Below are 19424 nucleotides of genomic sequence, written 5' to 3' on the forward strand. Positions count from 1 at the left end.
AACGGTCCATATTAAATATGTCATTAAACTCACTGTACCACTGAAAGGAGGAAATTAAGGACACGCATACAATGGACTCCTCTGTGCTTTTCCTCTAAACACATTACCATGTACTAATGTAGCAATGGAAGTTAGGAACACTCATGAATGTTAGCTAAAATGAGATAAACACAGGAATGTTTTCATACCGAAACCAGTTTTGCTTTCAATTACCTTTTAACCTTGAGATTACCGATGTTTTAGCTTTTACTCATGCACATACCCTTCTCAACCATTTTGAAAACTGTATCTCCGATCTGCATGCTCATCACAGATCCCACACAGCACTCTCCAATGTGATGTGTTTATGTGCAATCCCCTCGTGGGAAGTTTGATTTAAAATTCCTCTCATCCCATTGTCTTTGATCCATACTGACGCATACGGCCCAGTGCTCTGAGTTGTCCATATTTAGCCTGCTCTCTAACATGCGTCAACATTCTCTCTTAACCTGATGTTTCTAGGGTGGAGGCCAGCCTCCCACCTACCAATCTGTCATCCTCTTTCTCTCTTCCCATTGTAGGAAGGGCCTATAACCAGTGTGGCTATTGCAAGAAATCTCCACAGGCTCTCCTGAGACTGTGTGTGTGTGACACAGCATTCTTATTTGAACGGCCCACAAGGTCTGAGACAGACAGGGACCGCAGCAGTGACACAGTCACGTAATGATGTTGACAAGGAGAGTTCTACACACACACACACACACACACACACACACTGTGGCGGCAGGTAACCTGGCGGTTAGAGCGTTTTGCCAGTAACTGAAAGGTAGCTAGTTTGAATCCCAGAGGCAAAAAAAAGTGAAAAATCTCTCTGTGCCCTTGAACAAGGTCCTTAACCACCAGTCACTGTTGATAATGGCACCAAATTAAATTCCTCCAAATTACACACACCCCTCCACTTGGTGGAATTTAATTAGTGTGAATGGGAACATAGTAATATTGCATGTCCCTGGCAGTGGAAACTTGTTTGTGTTCCAGACAGACATTACACATGGTGACACCTCCCATTAATGAAAAGTAATGGCTGTTTACATTCGCTTCATATAGAATCCACTGGTATTGATCTCAACATGTGGGTCGTTTCACTAATTCGGTGCCTTTTGAGTTGTGTAAAACATGTTTTTAACATTTTGTCTCGGAGCAAGAACAATTTCATAAAGACATGCATTCAGATCTCGAGGTTAAATACAGAAATTACTATAGTAAGAGCCTATTAAGTACCAAATAAAGTTACAGGGTTGACAATTTAATCTTAAATCAACCATAAATCCCCTTGTGACGGGAATGGACGCTTGTTGTGTGCAAGAGGGAATGGCAGGGAATGGCAAAAAAATATTTATAGTCTGCATCTATGGGTATTCCAGGAAGCCTGGGGAGGTTCCATGGCAGAAACCTGCTAAAGAGAGGTCAGAACCCATTGTAAATCAGTGATGCCTCGTAACACATCAAACCAATCAAATGCCTTGCTTGGGCGGAGCTCCAATGAAGCTCACCAGATTAGTGCCGTTGGAGCAACAGTATGCGAGGACAAAAACAAATTAAAACAACCACTGGTGACAAAACATTTTAGAACATTTGTGGCACACTGGTTTTCACAGTATTTCTCTTATTTTGAGATGAGCTAAAGCTGCAGCAAGATGGGAGAAATGGCCTACAATGCTGACCATATCAATATTTTTAATATTGATGTTTCTGAACTGTATTTGGCCTTGAAGGCTAGCGTGAGGGACACGAAGTAGCTTGCCACAATGAGGTTTGTTTTGAGAAAAGTCAGCTAACCTTGAAAGCTACGTAGGTATAACTAACTAGCTAGCTACTATCTAATTCACTTTCTTTCTCAATTATAAAGCCAACAAAATGTTACTAAAAACAGCATATTATTGACCTGAAAGGTTAGCTGTGTTGGCCCAGTCCCTACTGTAGCTTATCCAGGGTCAACGATACTGTACATAAAGCTATGGGAACAATTGCAATCATTTTGCAAGCAACATTGCTAAAATTAATATCATAAAATGTTACCTGTAATGCTCATCTCCTGGAACCTACTTGTTATCTCCATGGCTGATATACTGAGAGTGACAATCAAATAAAACAGATTGGAGATCTAACCACTAGACAAAAAGGAAATGTTCATTTGAGAATACAACAGACACATTAGAGACAGAACCACTTCCCCTCTTTATTCCTGGCGGTGTAATATGTGATTAATCAGCAGAGACACTAATTCATTTTGAATGATTAAAACAAGTTTAAACACTACACCGTGGCAGGTAGGCTAACGGTTAAGAGCGTTTTGCCAGTAACCCAAAGGTCGCTTGTTTGAATCCCTGAGCCTCCTAGGTGAAAAATCTGTTTATGCCCTTGAGCAAGGCAATCAACCCCCTCTTGTTAGTCGCTCAGAAAAAAAACAGAGCCATGGTGTTGAAAGAATTGTCCGTAGAGCACTGAGACAGGATTGTGTCAAGGCACAGATATGGGGAAGGGTACTAACAAGAATCAACACTTCAAAATGTACAAATAAGCTAACTCGTATGTTTAATTGAGTATTAACAAGTAGGCTATTATTACCAAATCAGGTAAACAAAAAAAACTCCATACCAGTGGTGGCCAACCTTGCACCACTGGTCTCTGATCTACTGGGTGAGCAGACGTCTATTCCAGCCCAGCAATAGCACACTTGATTATCAACTCATTAGATTTGATAAGTTGAATTGGGTGTGTTATTGATGGACTAAAACGGAACCCTGGACACCCAGCAGACCTCCAGCAGGGTTGGCCTGATCCAATTGTAATAGGTTTATACACTGTATTTTTTGTATACAACATTTGCTAACATACAGTGCATTCGGAAAGTATTCAGACCCTTGACTTTTTCCAAATTTTGTATTAAACAGTGTTTTTCCCCTCAATCTACACACAATGCCCCATAATAACAAAGGATTAACGGAATATTAGACATTTTAGTAAATGTATAAAAACACATATATATATATATATATATATATATATATATATATATATATATATATATATATATATAGTTGATGTCTGAAGTTTACACTTATGTGGGAGTCATTAAAACTTGTTTTTCAACCACTCCACAAATGTCTTGTTAACAAACTATAGTTTTGGCAAGTTGGTTAGGACATCTACTTTGTGCATGACACAAGTAATTTTCCCAACAATTGTTGACAGGCAGATTATTTCACTTATCATTCACTGTATCACAATTCCAGTGGGTCAGAAGTTTACATACAGTAAGTTGACTTGGAAAATTCCAGAAAATTGTCATGGCTTTAGAAGCTCCTGATAGGCTAATTTGCTTGACATTATGGGATAATCAAAAGAAATCAGCCAAGACTTCAGAAAATAAATTGTAGACCTCCACAATTCTGGTTCATCCTTGGGAGAAATTTCCAAACGCCTGAAGGTACCACGTTCATCTGTACAAACAATAGTACGCAAGTATAAACACCATGGGACCACGCAGACTGTCTCCTAGAGATGAACGTACTTTGGTGCGAAAAGTGCAAATCAATCCCAGAACAACAGCAAAGGACCTTCTGAAGATGGCCATAATGACCATTGTCAAAAGGGGAAGGCTTGCAAGTCAAAGTCCCAATCGTGAAGCACGGGGGTGGCAGCATCATGTTGTGGGGGTGCTTTGCTGCATGAGGGACTGGTGCACTTCACAAAATAGATGGCATCATGAGGGAGGAAAGTTATGTGGATACATTTAAGCAACATCTCATGACATCAGTCAGGAAGTTAAAGCTTGGTCGCAAATGGGTCTTCCAAATGGACCATGACCCCAAGCATACTTCCAAAGAAGTTGTGGCAAAATGGCTTAAGGGCAACAAAATCAAGGTATTGGAGTGGCCATCACAAAGCCCTGACCTCAATCCTATAGAACATTTGTGGGCAGAACTGAAAAAGCTTGTGCGAGCAATGAGGCGTACAAACCTGACTCAGTTCCACCAGCTTTGTCAGGAGGAATGGGCCATAATTCCCCCAATTCATTGTGGGAGGCTTGTGGAAGGCTACCCAAAACGTTTAACCCAAGTTAAACAATTTAAAGGCAATGCTACCAAAATACTAATTGAGTGTGTTAACTTCTGACCCACTGATGAAAGAAGTAAAAGCTGAAATAACCATTCTCTCTACTATTATCCTGACATTTCACATTCTTAAAATAAATTGGTGATCCTAACTGACCTAAGACAAGGAATTTTTACTAGGATTTAATGTCAGGACTTGTGAAAAACTGAGTTTAAATGGATTTGTGTAAGGTGTATGTAAACTTCCGACTTCACCTGTATATCACAAGTCTTGGTGGTTCCAAATTTCTTCCATTTAAGAATGATGGAGGTCTTGGGGGCCTTCAATGTTGCAGAAATGTTTTGGTACCCTTCCATATCTGTGCCTTGACACAATCCTGTCTCGGTGCTCTACGGACAATTCCTTCGACATCATGGCTCTGTTTTTGCTCTGACATGCACTGTCAACTGTGGGACCTTATATAGACAGCTGTGTACCTTTCCAAATCATGTCCAATCAATTGAATTTACCACCGGTGGACTCCAATCAAGTTGTAGAATCATCTCAAGGATGATCAATGAAAACAGGAGGCACCTAAAGCTGAATTTTGAGTCTCATAGCAAAGGGTCTGAATACTTATGTAAATAAGGTATAATTTATTAAAAATAAAATATATTCACCAACATTTTTTAAATGCTTTAAACGTCCTCCCACAAAATGACCTGCCCTATCCAGCAGCTTACACTGACTCTCCTTTTACTGACAGCTGGAGCAGCAACTTCATGCTCTTCCATGGATGTTATCTACTAATGCATTTGGAGACTGTTTTTAATTTACAATGATTACATCAAGATAGCTAGCAATTAGAAAGTTAATTAAATGTCATCAGCCTAGCTAACTTAGCTAAGCAGTGTGTAAAGTTAGCTAGCACCTCTATTTAGTTTTTTAGTAATCTTACAAAAGCTAGCTAATAATACAGTTCACACTGCCTCTCTGTTTTTTGGGTCCTTACAAAATAATAGGCGACCTTCACGATATTGTCGGTGGTAGCAAAGCGCAACCATGTGGACGAATGAAGACGAGAATAAAAGTGTGTTTGTCACCAGAGTGGTTTTGAACGTGTTGTGATGTTTGACTTTACCATCATAATCCACAGTTGATAACTTCAAAACGAGCACTTAAAACTAGCATAGGCAACAACTACCCGGATGGAAAACAGTGATGCACATAACGCACAGCACCCCTTCTACGCACGTGTGGGGGAGGGTTCTTGAAACCTGTTTTTGCAATAGAAAATTCTCCAGACCTCCCAAGGCAGGGGTGACAACGACATGATTTTGGAAGTATGACAACACGAGACTAATCTATGGGTAATAATAGAGTTAACTGGTTTTCCACCAGAAATGCCCAAAAAGAGTAGAACCAGCTCACTTTCTTTTACAGTATGATTTGACTATTAGATATTAAATGTTTCTTTTGAAAAATATTTCAATAGGAATAGTTTCACCATATTAAAGCGAGAGTTTAGTTCACGTAACAGGGTTGACCTTAAAATAAGGGATGGTCGTAAAATGAATCGGTAATTGCATTAAATGAATCATCAGAAATGACTTTGTCAAAGCCACAAAATAACGAGGGCTTTACAATAATGGTAAATACTTTTGGATAAAATATTCCTAGAATCACAGGATGCACGAAGGGACAAGACTAAATTTTGGCACTTTAGAAAAAGTTTTGGATTTATTGAGTTCTCCATGTGGTTTATATTAAAATGCACTTCATTTAATATAACAGACTTTTAAATATTGGTACACAATTTCTACTGAAAATATCAAAGGGACGCAAACGGCACTCTTTTTTTTGTTTGTTTATGGAATGACCCATACAGCATATCTTTATGTTGGCCTGTGTTGTGATATTACAGACATCAGATAGCAGATATGTTTTGTATCAGATTAGATTGTGATGTCTTTGGGAAGACCGGTTGACTGTAATGTATAGGAGTCATATGGAACCATGGGTTATTATGCTTTTCATGCAAAAAGAAAAGAAGATTGAGGGAGCATTTGAATTTCTATCCATCATCTGCCACTGTAAACCATGACTGCCTACCACTATCCAGAAACTCACCTAACAATACTAACTTTGCTCTCCTCAACACTTGATCAATGAACAATGAAAGTCCCCTTGAACTTATATCTGACAACAAGCTCCTCCTAACTGAAACTTGGCAACACACTGGTGATTTATTTTCTCTTAACCAAGCTACTCCCGCTGGTTAAGGCTACCTGTGTCACCTCCGCTCCACTGGCCGTGGTGGTGGCCTCGCTGTACTGTACAACTCTAAAATCGAAATAACCTACCGTCTCTAAATGACTGAACTGTCTCTCCCTACTGTCTGTAAAGGACTGAACTGTCTCGCCCTACTGTCTGTAAGGGAACACCCCTCTGAAATGGACAAAAATGAATGGGAAGTCATTGGCACCGTACGAAACATACACGGTGTCCAATACCACTCAATTCAGTGTCGTTTCATTCAAAGTTGATTGCAAATGCCATATGCCAAGTGTAGACTCCAAAAATCCAACAGATGGCGAGTGTGTTCCACCGTGATTTTTCATATTGCAAATGTAACACAAGTCAAGACCCAAGATTTTAAAAATGAAATCGAAAGAATTTCAAAAAACGGTCCAGAAAGCACTTTAAGGGGGTGATAAGTTTTTGAAAAACATAATTTGGTGATGTTTTTCAATGTTGAATCATATGGCAAATGCACTGTGCGTTTGCCACATGTTTTAATGGGCATTTATCATCAAGAATTTGTCATGCTCAAAAATACTGCAGAAATGTGAAACTAACTGGCCCGATGAACTCGGGATGGCCGGGCAGTGTTTCTGGTTCCTCTCCATCGCTCATTGGTGTTGATTTCAGAATGTCATTTTGGTGATGGTACCTCACTGTTTAAACATATTTCAAATGGACAAAAGTCAACCAGCAAGTCACCGTCCATTACACAGGAAGCTGAAAGTGAACACATATCCTCCTTGGGGTAGGCACTTATAGAATATCGAGTTTTAAGTCTTTATGTTAAGAACTGACTTATTTGCAGAGGGTTGAATGAGTGTGTGTTATTTCAGAATCACAGAAATCTCGCATTGCTCGGAACCCCCCACTTAATGTTTCTTAGTGATATGAATATTCATGTGGACTCATCAAACTAAAAACTTGCCTCTGTTTTCATTGCTGTTCTGGACTGTTTCAATATTACCCAAGAAGTAAATTTTCCAACTCACATCAATGGACACATACTTGACCTCGTCTGCTCTGTTGGCCTCAACCTAACTCCTATTTCGCCCTTCCTGTTCCCACTGTCTGACCACACAATCCTTAATTTCTCACTTACCTCATACTCACAACACTGAACATCAAAGTTGTTGACCCCCTCCAACTCTGATGCCATCTGCCCTGCCCTGCCCCTTGACCACGCCCCCAACTCACCTAATGAACTAGCTGCCCAATTCAATACTACTCTATCTGACTCCCTCAACTCTCTGGCCCCCCTCCAAACTAAACCGGTCTCCTCTTCCCCTTGGTTTACCCCTGAGGTTCATGCCCTGTCAAGCAAGCTGGCTGCTGTCTGGAGTGCCTGAGCAGGAAGTCTGGCCTCACTGTCCACGCTGAAGCCTACAAACTACACCTATCCACCTACTGAGATGCCCTCCGTGATGCCAGGGCCACCTACTTCTCAAACTACTTCAGCCCTGTGATGACACCTTCTCTACTCCTTCCACTGAACTCTGCAACTCCTTCTTTCAGGTTTTCAAGGACAAGATCACCAAAAATCAACTCATTACTGACTGATCAATCTCCCTCAGCCACCCCTCTCCCTGTCAACCTCCCAACAGTCACACCTGAAACCTGGCTCTCCAAATTGGCCCTATTTGACTCCTTATATCTAAAAACTTGTCAAAACTCATGTATTCCAAGTGTACAACTTGCTCCATGGATCATCTCCCCACTGTTCTCATCAAATCCTGCCTTCCTGTTGTCTGTCCATATATCACACACATTGTCAACCTCTCCCTCGCTAACAGAACTGTCCCCTACAACTACAAAACATCTGCAGTCACCCCAATCTTAAAAAAGCCAGAACTGGACACTACCCTCCTCAAATGCTTCCACCCCATTTCCAACCTCCCCTTTCTTGCCAAGACTCCAGAACCTACAGTTGCCTCCCAATTACAAACCTACCTGCTAATCAACAACCTGTTTGAGTCTCTCTAGTCTGGTTTCCGCCCCTCCACAGTATTGAAACTGCACTCCTCAAAGTTATCAATGACCTCATCTCTGCTGATGCTGGTGCCCTCAACATCCTGATTCTCCTTGACTGGAGTGCCGCTTTTGACACGGTGAGCCATCAGATCCTCCTCACCAGGCTGGAGGGCCTGGCTACAATCATGCCTCACAAACCAGACCCACAACCTCAACACAATCTCCCTCAATGGCCACACCTCAGACTCAGCTGCAGTTATACAGGGTGTTCCCAAGGGCTCTGTGCTGGGTTCCTTACTCATCTACATCCTCCCTCTTGGTCAGATCCACCGTCACATCAACCTTGACTTCCACTTCTATGCCGATGACACCCAGATGTACCTCGGCACCAAATCCCTCCTCAACCCACCTCTGACGAACATTGAATCCTGTTGAATCCCTAAAAACAAAACTTCCTTAGGCTCAACAGTGATAAAACAGAACTTCTCCACCCTCACCAAAGCTGGCAACCTCACACTCACCATTGACGACACCACTGTCTCTCTCTCCCTCCATGCACAAAACCATGGCGTCATCCTGGACTCCACCCTTTCATTTGAATACCACATAAGACAGACTGTTTAAACCTCATTCTTCCACCTCTGAAACATTGCCAAGGTCAGGTCGTTCTTCTCCCGTCCTGCCACTGAAACCCTCATACATGCATTCATCTCCTCCCTTCTTAACTACTGCATCTCACTACCCTCCGGCATCAAATCAAGCTCCCTCCATAAGATCTAAATGGTTAAAAAAACTCTGCAGCCCATCTCCTGACCAACACTAAGTCCTGACAGCACTTTGGCGACAGGGGCTTCTCCAGGGTTGCTCCAGCCATCTGTGATTCGGAGTCCATCACTATCTTTCAGGCCCTCCTAAAGCCTCACCTCTTTGGCAAGGCCTACCCTTAAGACCCCCCCCAGCACATATACAAACAAAGAAATACACTACTAAGACACTCCTCTCTTCACCATTCTGAGCAGTACCTAAACCTTACCCTACCACTTACCCAAACCTGCTTCATATCCAGATCCCAACCCTCCTCATACACTGATTCATGTTTAGTCTGATGTTTTGATTTGACTCCTGTTTTGTTGTTGTTTTTCGTTTTTCTATAATTGTAAAGCGACTTTGGGTCCCTTAACGTGCTATATACGTTCCATGTATTACTAGCAGTATTCAACGGAAAATCGTTTGCTTGGATAGTTCAACAACATCTATGTGAGAATTTTGGCACACATACTTAGGTGTACATCTGGCACTTGCCATTTCACGTAAAAAAATGTTGCACTCTTATCATAGAAATCACTTAGCTAACGTAAACAAACAACAATGGCCTCTTTGGAGTTTCTGTATTGTCCGGCCGAGTAAAGAGTTCACCATTTCCAACCCTTAATCTTTCCATTCCAGAACACAGCGTCCAGACCAGCAGCAGGAAAGAACATTGTGCAGCCCAATAAAAGAGGAGAAAAACAACACCTCTCCATGTTCTAATACTAAAGGGCAACTAACTGCAGCCTTGTCATCTGCTAGATGAGTCTATATCCCAATAAATCACCAGGGTGTAACCGGTACTCTGGCTGCCACTGCACCACGTTTGAAGTGGCTCCTGGCTTGCAGTGGGTCCCGGCTGCAGCTGCCAGTCCTCCAGGGCTCAATCAGTCCCAGTCCCAGTCCCTTATGGTTATGTCCAGAGGTGGAAAAAGTACCCAATTGTCATACTTGAGTAAAAGTATTTGGTTTTAAATATACTTAAGTATCAAAAGTAAACCAGACCTCGTAATTGTCTTGTTTTTGTTTTGTTTACAGATAGCCAAGGGCACACTCCAACACTTAGACGTAATTTACAAACAAAGCATGTGTTTAGTCTGTCAGATCAGAGGCAGTGGGGATGACCAGGGATGTTCTCTTGATAAGTGTGGGAATTAGACCATTTTCCTATTCCGCTAAGCATCCAAAATGTAACATACTTTTGGTTTCACAGGGAAAATGTATGGAGTAAAAAGTACATAATTTTCTTTAGGAATGTGGTGAAGTAAAAGTTGTAAAAAATATAATTAGTAAAGTAAATTACAGATACCCCCCAAAAAAATACTTAAGTAGTACTTTGAAATATTTTTACTTAAGTACTTTACACCACTGGTTATGAAAAAGGGGCAACACCAACAGGCACATCACCCGCCCAGTTCTCTTCCTTCTACCCATCTCCCAGCTGCACACACACACACACACACACACACACACACACACACACACACACACACACACACACACACACACACACACACACACACACACACACACACACACACAGACACTTGCCTGTGTACAAGGGGCACATGGATGAAATGACTTCTGTCTGTTTACAGTGTGCTCTGGCCACAATGCGTGCAGTGGCCTGATACCGCTCTGGGGACACAACACATGCATTCTGCTGGCAAAGTGTTCCCTCCGTTCTCTCCCTCAGCCTGTGAGACACACTTTCGTCTGTTTGTTTTGGTTCTCATTTGGTGCGGCATTGGCACAACCCTCTCATGCAGAGGAAAGCATGGCTGTTGGATCGATGGAGAGCCACCTGCTTTGCGGAGATGGTTTCAAACAAAGCACATGTATTGTGAGTTGAAATGCTACGTTGTTGAGTCAATTATCTATGTGGCCGTGCCATGTCCTGACATCCAGTGTCCACCCATAAGTTATGAAATAAGTACTAAATGTACTAAAATAATGACCGTAATAATATGGGGAAAGTCACAAGTCTCATGTTTATGCCTATAGTACTGTATACACATTTCAGCGGTCAATAGACTCCTTTAATCATTGTGCTCTAACATCAAACCTGTAATGGTTTCACCCCCTCACCATCATCTTCATTAGGCCTAGCTACTCAAATAAGATGTACAATACTGCTCTCTAGTGGCAAGAATGAAGTCAATCATGTTAAATGGATTTACAGTGAATTTCCCATTTACTTGCATTGACTCAGTCCAGAATCCCTGCTTAAACTGTCCGTGTTGTTCTTCACTCTGATTGGTGTACCTCTCCTGTGTCATCTAGGTGATGGACAGTTCCATGCCTCTGATTGGTGAGCACGTGGAGGAGGACAGGCAGCTGATCACTGATCTAGTGATCAATAAGATGTGTAGCGTGCTGCTCGGTATCAACACACCACAGCCCAGTGCTGTGAAGGTAAATCTCTTTCACCTCTTCTCCAGAGTGTAACACTATGGATTTGTATTTGAATTGATTATGTAGATTCGATCTCAGAAGTAATGAATAATTGCTTCAAATAAGCCCTTGTGTAGGGAGTATATCAAACCAACCATGCATCATGCACTATTACTGTCCATTTTCAATGCTTTTCATTTCACAGCCACAGACGACCCAGCCAAGAAGGGCCCAAGGTAAAGAGACCTCCATCAACATCTTATCACCAGTTTGATTACTACAACAATTGATTGCTGTTGTGGTGAATATGAATATTATGATAAGTGTTGAGAAATACACATAGTAGTGCCTTGAGTGTCTCAGACGAAACATGAGTGTGTGTTCGCACTGCAGGTGGGCATCGCTCTGGCTCTGGTTCTCCCTCCCAGTCAGCTCAGGGTTCTCCTCAGCGAGCCCGCTCAGCTAACACCTCTCCCAGCCAGGCCTTCCAGCCAGGACCCATCCCACCTCCCGCCGCCACCGGCCCTGGCTCCCAGAAACAACCTCCTCAACTGAAGTAAGTGATCAAATGCCTCAAATCTCATTTCCATGATCAAGGCTGATGTTTACACGGGTGTGTAATACTAATACTAACTCAACAGAAGAATATAATTAAGGCATAAGGGGGTGTGTTATATGGCCAATATACCATGACTGCCTGTTCTTACGCACGACTCAACGCGGAGTGCCTGGATTACAGCCCTTAGCCGTGGTATGTTGGCCATATACCATCAACCCCCAAAGTGCCTTTTTACTATTATAAACTGGTTACCAACATAATTACAACAGTAAAAATTCATATTTTGTCATACTCATGGTATACAATGTGATGTACCACATCTTTCAGCCAATCAGCCAGCATTCAGGGCTCGAACCACCCAGTTTATAGTGTCTTATATTGGCCATATACCACACCTCCTCGGGCCTTATTGCTTAGGATCTCTAGTGAAAGTTCTGTGAAAACCTTAAACTGTCTGATCATTAAAACCATCTCTGAGTACTAGGAATATATCTACTTGCAGAGCAGATCTGTGCAGATGCCACAAACGGCTGCTAGATGGAGACATTGTATAAAGATTTTACCGTACATGCTCCTGTAGCTCGACTCTTCTTGTTTACAAAAATACTCTACTATAATCTCTGACATGCCAACTTTTGTTCCTGTTTAATGGCTGTTAATAATGGCCTGCATTTACAGGATGCTCAGCTCCAGACACCTCTTCAGAAAATAATATGTGATAAAAGTGAAACTACCTCTAGTTTTGATTCTCTCGTAACTCCTCCCTAGTTCAACATGGATTGGCTGTACATGGCAAAGGGGTTGTCGGTTGGGCAATTTGCAACTAGATTTCTCCACAACCATTCCTCAATTTGCCTCCTGGCTCGGATACACTTCAAAAGTTTGACTGTATTTCTGTCCATGTCGTTGGCTTTGCTATAATAAACATTAACATGTGTCTTCTAAGATTAAGCTCCTTTGTAAAAATGTTGTTGGCCTTAGAGAGCAAAGTGCACTAGTTTATTCCCTATTGTGTGTGTCGTTGGCCAGCCTCTGTTGATCAAACTGTGCAGCGAAGTTGGCAGAATACGATGCCCTCGCCCCTCTTCACACATGTGCATGCATGAATGCACGCACATACATCCACCTTCTCCATGTTGCATGTCCCTCAGGCCTCAGCCTCACTCTCACTTTCGCTCCTTGCAGCAAATCCCAGTCGCTCACCAACACCTTCACTGAGACCCTGAAAGGGAACGCCACGGACGATGAGGCCAAGGCAGAGACCATCCGCAGCCTGCGCCAGTCCTTCGCCAGCCTCTTCTCCGACTAACTTCAACAGACTCCCCATATCCATCCGCCTACTGTCAGCCATTGGCCTCCAGAAGAGCTCCAAGATACCATTATTTTACAGGGCGCGCGCTCAGTCAACCCACAGAGCGGGATCTTCCTGTCCACCACGTCCTACTTCCTGTTCTTACCCATTTTTTCTTCTTTTTTTTAATACTACATTAGGCTATAGTTCAGTACTGCTTGGTTGGTGTAGTTGAGATGTAGGTTTACATTCAATTTGTTCATCTGATTCATTCTTTTGGTCATATTTGTGTTTTATCAACTTCAAGGATGTTTATATACTTTGGGAGATAAAGGCAATATTACAGTATTTATAAATGACCAATAATAGTGTATGAGCCAGGTTTACCAGCAATGCTTAGCATTTTGCCAATCTCATTTCATAGAAATACGATTGCCATGTCTTGTAGACCCATACATATTGATTGGCTGATATTACAATCTAATGATTTGTGATTTTGCTTTGGCCTTTGAGTAACAAAGTATTTTTGATTTAAAATTCCTTGCATTAGGTCAAGATAGTTTAGGCTATATACTGTACCTGTCAATTTGCAATTATACGAGGTGGAAATATCATCTTAAGTCTTCCATCACAGACAATTCTTCCCTAAGTTCTAAGCAATTATGAACTATCCAGTGTAAATAGCGCTATGAACATTTTATTTATGATCATTATTGGGCATTTGATTCACTACTATTCCCTTGCTGTGTATTGAAAGGTGGGAATTATGTACATAACACAGAGAAGAAGAGCTGACGTCTTTGCTTCAATGGTTTATAAGATCAGTTACCTTTTAATTCTGTACATACCGTAAAGGTTGCAAATACTCCTGGGAGAATTACATTTACTTCTGATCCTTGGGTTTTGAAGCGTTGTCGACCTAAGAATAGACATGACTTGCAATATGTTGGTATGTCTATAGCTTATATCCACTTCAGGAAATGACAGTCGTCTTGTAATACTCAGAATATGTGCATATGTGGTAGCTATCTACGCTAACGACACTATCTGATAGCTGAGTGTCCATATTATCCCACCTCCCCATTTCATTATAATAGAGAAGGACAGACCAATCGCATGACTGGATTGTTTGTTCTTTTGACTTAAGTGCAAACATTTTAAGTCTCTGGGCCCAAATGGATTTTCTTTTTAGGGTAACATTTTTGAATGGTATGAAAAATGCCAATTCTATTTCATGGATTGAATATTATTGTCCCCATACTTTCTTTAGTAATTGCACTTCAAGTCGCACGATCAGCAATATGGGTGAAATGAAACTCTCTCCATCTTGATTTAAATGCATTTTTAAACAGTTAAAGATTGTCTTTTCACTTTCAAACTATTTATTGTCCTAAACATATATGCCAATCATAGTAAGGTATTATTATCAAAATGGACCAAATGATATGTTTGTATTGTAAAACCTGTGTGTTTTATTTATTTTGTCTGTTGAATGTGAAATGCTTCTACAATTCAAAGTACCGACTACTATGAAAAGCCATAACAAAACAATGATTTACTGAAAATCTGTTTTTTTTGTTTACTCGTTATCACTGTGAGTGTTAGTTACGCTTCTAACGATTCAATCATTTTGCTTCTACGAGTGTTGATTTATGGTGTACATAGGTATAATGCTGTAAGCTTGTGAATGCCACACATCCATAGTGATTTATTTAGTAATTTGTTAATTGACCATTTTCAGTAAGCAAATAATGTTAATTAGGCACTGAAGAAATTCAGAATTGAGTGGTGAGGTCATCTAGTAACTACCTCAATTCCAGCAAGCTGTGCTGCTAATAGTAGTTACCACCAATACTCTGAAGTGGGTGGAATTAAGACAACAACAAAAAAACGAATGGCTTTCACTTGACCTAATCTGTATGTCTGCATGTAATCCTACAATTTTAATCCTAATGTTCATACAGTAAATTTGATGTACTGTCACTCAAGTAGTTATTTCCTGTGAGTAAAAGGCAATAGACCCATAAATGAGTCTATCTACGGTCAATAACTAAATGAATATGACATGGTTTTCATATCATGATTTACATTTACATGTCATTGCAATGGAGAACTAACGGCAATAGCCCTTAAAAAATGTATGCTTATTAAAGGTTGCCCTATGCCATTCAACAGATGCTCAGAAGTCATCTACACCAGCGTTGAATAGCCGTCCTCATCTCTTATTTTCTGATCTAACAGAACCTACTGTCATATATCCTCTTATGATGAGCATCTGCTGGAGGGCATTGTGTGCCCCCCTGTGTGTTACTGATATACGTGTGGCATGAAAACTGACCCCTGGTGTGCCTCTGGTGTAACAATATTGTCATGTAAATAGTTGCTGTTGTCTGGCTGCTTATACTGTATGAAGTGTGTGATGCATAATGTGTGGTAGTGTTATAGATGCAAGTTATTTTAACATTGTTTTGTTATTTTGTTCAGTTTTTATTAAAAGTGACATATTTTATTACACTTAGTGGTAAGTCTTTTTATTTTTCCTATTGACAAAGCATTGTTATACAACCATGTAATATCCCATTCTCCATCTCAGGTACTGTAGAATGCATAGCATCATGTCCCCCGTTGTCTTTGTCATAAGGAATACCCAGACACGGGATCTCATAGAACCGAGGATTTACAAGGCGAGTACCCACAAATCAATTTACGGCAACATTGGAATTATCAGCACTTTCCATTTTATCTGACTGTCTGTCACTTTGCATTTAAAGCATACAACTTTATTAACTACCACCAACCCACTTTCTGTTTCTGAAGTCCCAGATTTCAGTGTGAGTGTCTGATCACAGACAAGTCTTCTCCATTTAAGGCTGTTAGTGAGTCCTCTGACTTCTCTTGAAAGCACACAACTGTCAGGATATTTATTGATAATCCCCAAATTCCTTAGACTCAGATTCGTCATTTATTTGAGTTGGCGTGAGGTCTGGGTCTAGGAATTGGGCAGGGGTAGGAAACTGTTCCTGAGTGCCCGGAGGTACTGCAGGATTTAATCCCAAATAGGCACGAAACTTAGCTACTTATTGATCCTATGGTTCTAACAAAGAATTTAGCTTTAAGATGCTTTTGGGAAACCGGGCCCAGTTCAGAGTTTGCTTAAATTAAAACCCACCTAGGTTTCCAGGTCGGATGAATAAATACAAAATATAGTGCCTGTGGCACTCCAGGACCAGTGTTGCCTATCCCTGGAGTAGGAGATTGGCAACGGCCTGGGCCCATTTGAGAACAAATAGTTTTCTGAATTCCTTACTTTGCTATGATCTGGACTGTTAAGAAGTGAGTAAGTGAGTGTTTAAATTTAGTCTCAGGTGAGTATTCCTTTGACCTCTTGGTTAATTTAAGATGAGGATTAAAATCAGGCTTAAAAACTTGCATATATGTACATATCAGCTGAGTAACATTACACATAGGGCCTGTCTCTGTAAGGAGTTTTCCTTTTAGTCAAAGCACTCATTTCAGTAAACTCCATAAAATGAAAATGACCTCTTGCCCCTCAGGTGCAGGTGACTAGTGTGAGGTGTCATATATGAATATAGGTGCTGAAAGAACCCATACCATGGTTTCACCCTCATAGTTGTGGAATGTGTAGAAATTATAACTGTATCCTCACTGTCCAATTCTGAGTTTTAGGGTGCCAGGGTGTAGACAAAGGGACTGCCTGTGCATGTCACGCATAAGTACATCGTCATTAAAGGTGATGACATAAGGCCACAGAGTTATTTGAGTGGCCTCTGCAAGTGATATTTAAAGGTGTATATAGTATTCTTCATAAAATACCTCTGATGGCATGTTGATTTTTGCATTCACCTGTAATGAAAAAATATTGTAGAATTCACAGACGAGGCATATTCTGCATTTCCTGATTTGTTACATAATACTTGTAATTATTTATTCACCTGCGACATTAAACTAACATTTCAGTTTCACCCTTGTGTAAAAGCAGTGGTGAAAAAAGTACTCAATTGTCATACTTGAGTAACAGTAAAGAAACATTACTTATACTAATAGAAAATTACTCAAGTGAAAGCTACCTAGTAAAACACATATTTTGGAAAAGTCAAAGTATATGGTTTTAAATGTACTTAAGTACAGTGGTTGAAAAATACTCAACTCATACTTGAAGTAAATGCTATAAATCAAATTCCTTATATTAAGCAAAGCAGACCGCACAATGTTCTTGTTTTTAATTTACGGACAGTCAGGGGAAAATGTCAACATTCAGACAGTTTACAAACGCAGTATTTGTGTTTAGTGAGCCCGTCTGATCAGATGCAGTAGGGATGACAATGTGTTATATTAATAGCTGTGTGCAGGGTTCTACACTTTTCCACTGGTGGCACTGGTACTGCTACCAACTCTTTCAGTGGTGGCACCAGCATACAATTGGGTCACACCAATTTTTTATTTTAGATAGTTTTCCAAATAATTGATAATGACCTGGCCTGTGTCCCATAATGTGCCTGCGTTCCATACAGAACCAGGCTAATAATAACTAGCCATATTTTAAAGTAGCATGCCCTTGTGTCCTTACATTGATTTGGTTAAATCTACTGTAACAGCAAAGAAAAATCTTTAAAGTGCAAAGTGTATTTATTGCAGATTTCGAAGTGCCATGTGTTTCCTCTAGAGGGCAGAATTTGAAGAAAAAAAACAATACTTGATACCAAAATGATACCACAGCAGCAACAACATGTTCAGGTTTTCGCATTCAAAAATGTGAATTCACAGAGATACCATGACGAGATCCTGAGGCCCATTCTCGTGGCATTCATCCCCTGCCATCACTTTGTTTCAACATGATAATGCACGGCCTCATTTCGGGAAGGATCTGTACACAATTCCTGGAAGCTGAAAATGTCCCAGTTCTTCCATGGCCTGTATCATCCATTGAGCACGTTTGGGGTGCTATCTCCAGTCATGTGAAATTCATAGATTAGGGCCTAATCAATTTATTTAAGATGACTCATTTCCTTTTATATAAACTGTAAAACCTTTGAAATTGTTGCCGGTTTCATTTATATTATACAAAATACAGTATTTTGCAATGTTTTTATTGATCCATCTTTGAATCAAGTTTATGTTATGTGTAATGTTCCCTGTGAATTGCTGTACCCGCTTTGTTAGTTTTAACAATGGTGAATTAGGCTACTGTGGCTATTGTATCATAATGTGCGTTTACCAGAGTAGACTACCACCAAAAACAACATAGAAAAATGCATTCCAGAACATTTTAACATGGAAGTAGATCGTTCAACCTGCAGTAGCAGCAAATGTCTTGTTCAATGTAGGCCTAACCTACTGGCGACTGCTCGTGCAGTAAACAGATTGGCACAGATCCATATATGGCTATTTAATTTACATATAGGCTTACTGCAGCTCTGATTGGCTATGGTGCATCGGTCTGTGTAGAGTGAATTGTGCTGCTTGTCAATGCAATCGAATCCTACTCCGATGCGCTGTGCCTACAAGAACATCTATTGCATAGTTCGTTTAGTATGTTAAATTGGCTAATATTGCGTTGATTCGAGCTCAATTCCCACAGTAGATCGCAACGTTGGTAGTGCTATCTAAAGGGGGAAACTTGACTGAAGTTCAATCTCCTGTTTCTCTGCATTCGCTGATATGTCTTATGCATGGCAGTCGAAGGGGAGTTGCGCGCAGTTCAGAGGGAACATTGATAATGTGTTATTATATTGTGCAATACTTACTATGTAACCCATGCTGTTTGCTCCCCTCAGTGTCATAGATTGTGTCCACCAATTCCTGAAGAAACTCCAGTCTTCTTCCACCTCATTCATTGCCTCCATGCCCTCATCCTCCCACATGTCATGCTGCAATGGTTCTCCATCTTCTGTTTTATCCAGCAGCTCTACAAATCAAATGTCAAATTTATGTATTTATTTATAAAGCAGATGTCACAACGTGCATATACAGAAACCCAGCCTAAAACCCCAAACAGCAAGGAAT

General features: G+C 40.7%; 1 protein-coding gene across 2 annotated transcripts in view; it reads left to right on the forward strand.

Moving 5' to 3' along the window:
- The window catches only part of LOC118392300 (synapsin-3-like), a 112771-nt gene extending 99206 nt beyond the window's left edge, over positions 1–13565 (forward strand). For both annotated transcript variants that reach the window (XM_052460107.1, XM_052460108.1), the window contains exons 11-14: positions 11440–11571; positions 11756–11786; positions 11944–12106; positions 13295–13565. In XM_052460107.1, the coding sequence (XP_052316067.1) occupies positions 11440–11571; positions 11756–11786; positions 11944–12106; positions 13295–13418 (450 nt within the window). In that variant the 3' untranslated portion in view covers positions 13419–13565. The remainder of the gene's footprint in view (positions 1–11439; positions 11572–11755; positions 11787–11943; positions 12107–13294) is intronic.
- The last annotated feature ends 5859 nt before the right edge of the window (positions 13566–19424 follow it).

Source organism: Oncorhynchus keta, chromosome 13 (genome assembly GCF_023373465.1).
Source record: "Oncorhynchus keta strain PuntledgeMale-10-30-2019 chromosome 13, Oket_V2, whole genome shotgun sequence".
NCBI lineage: Eukaryota > Metazoa > Chordata > Actinopteri > Salmoniformes > Salmonidae > Oncorhynchus > Oncorhynchus keta.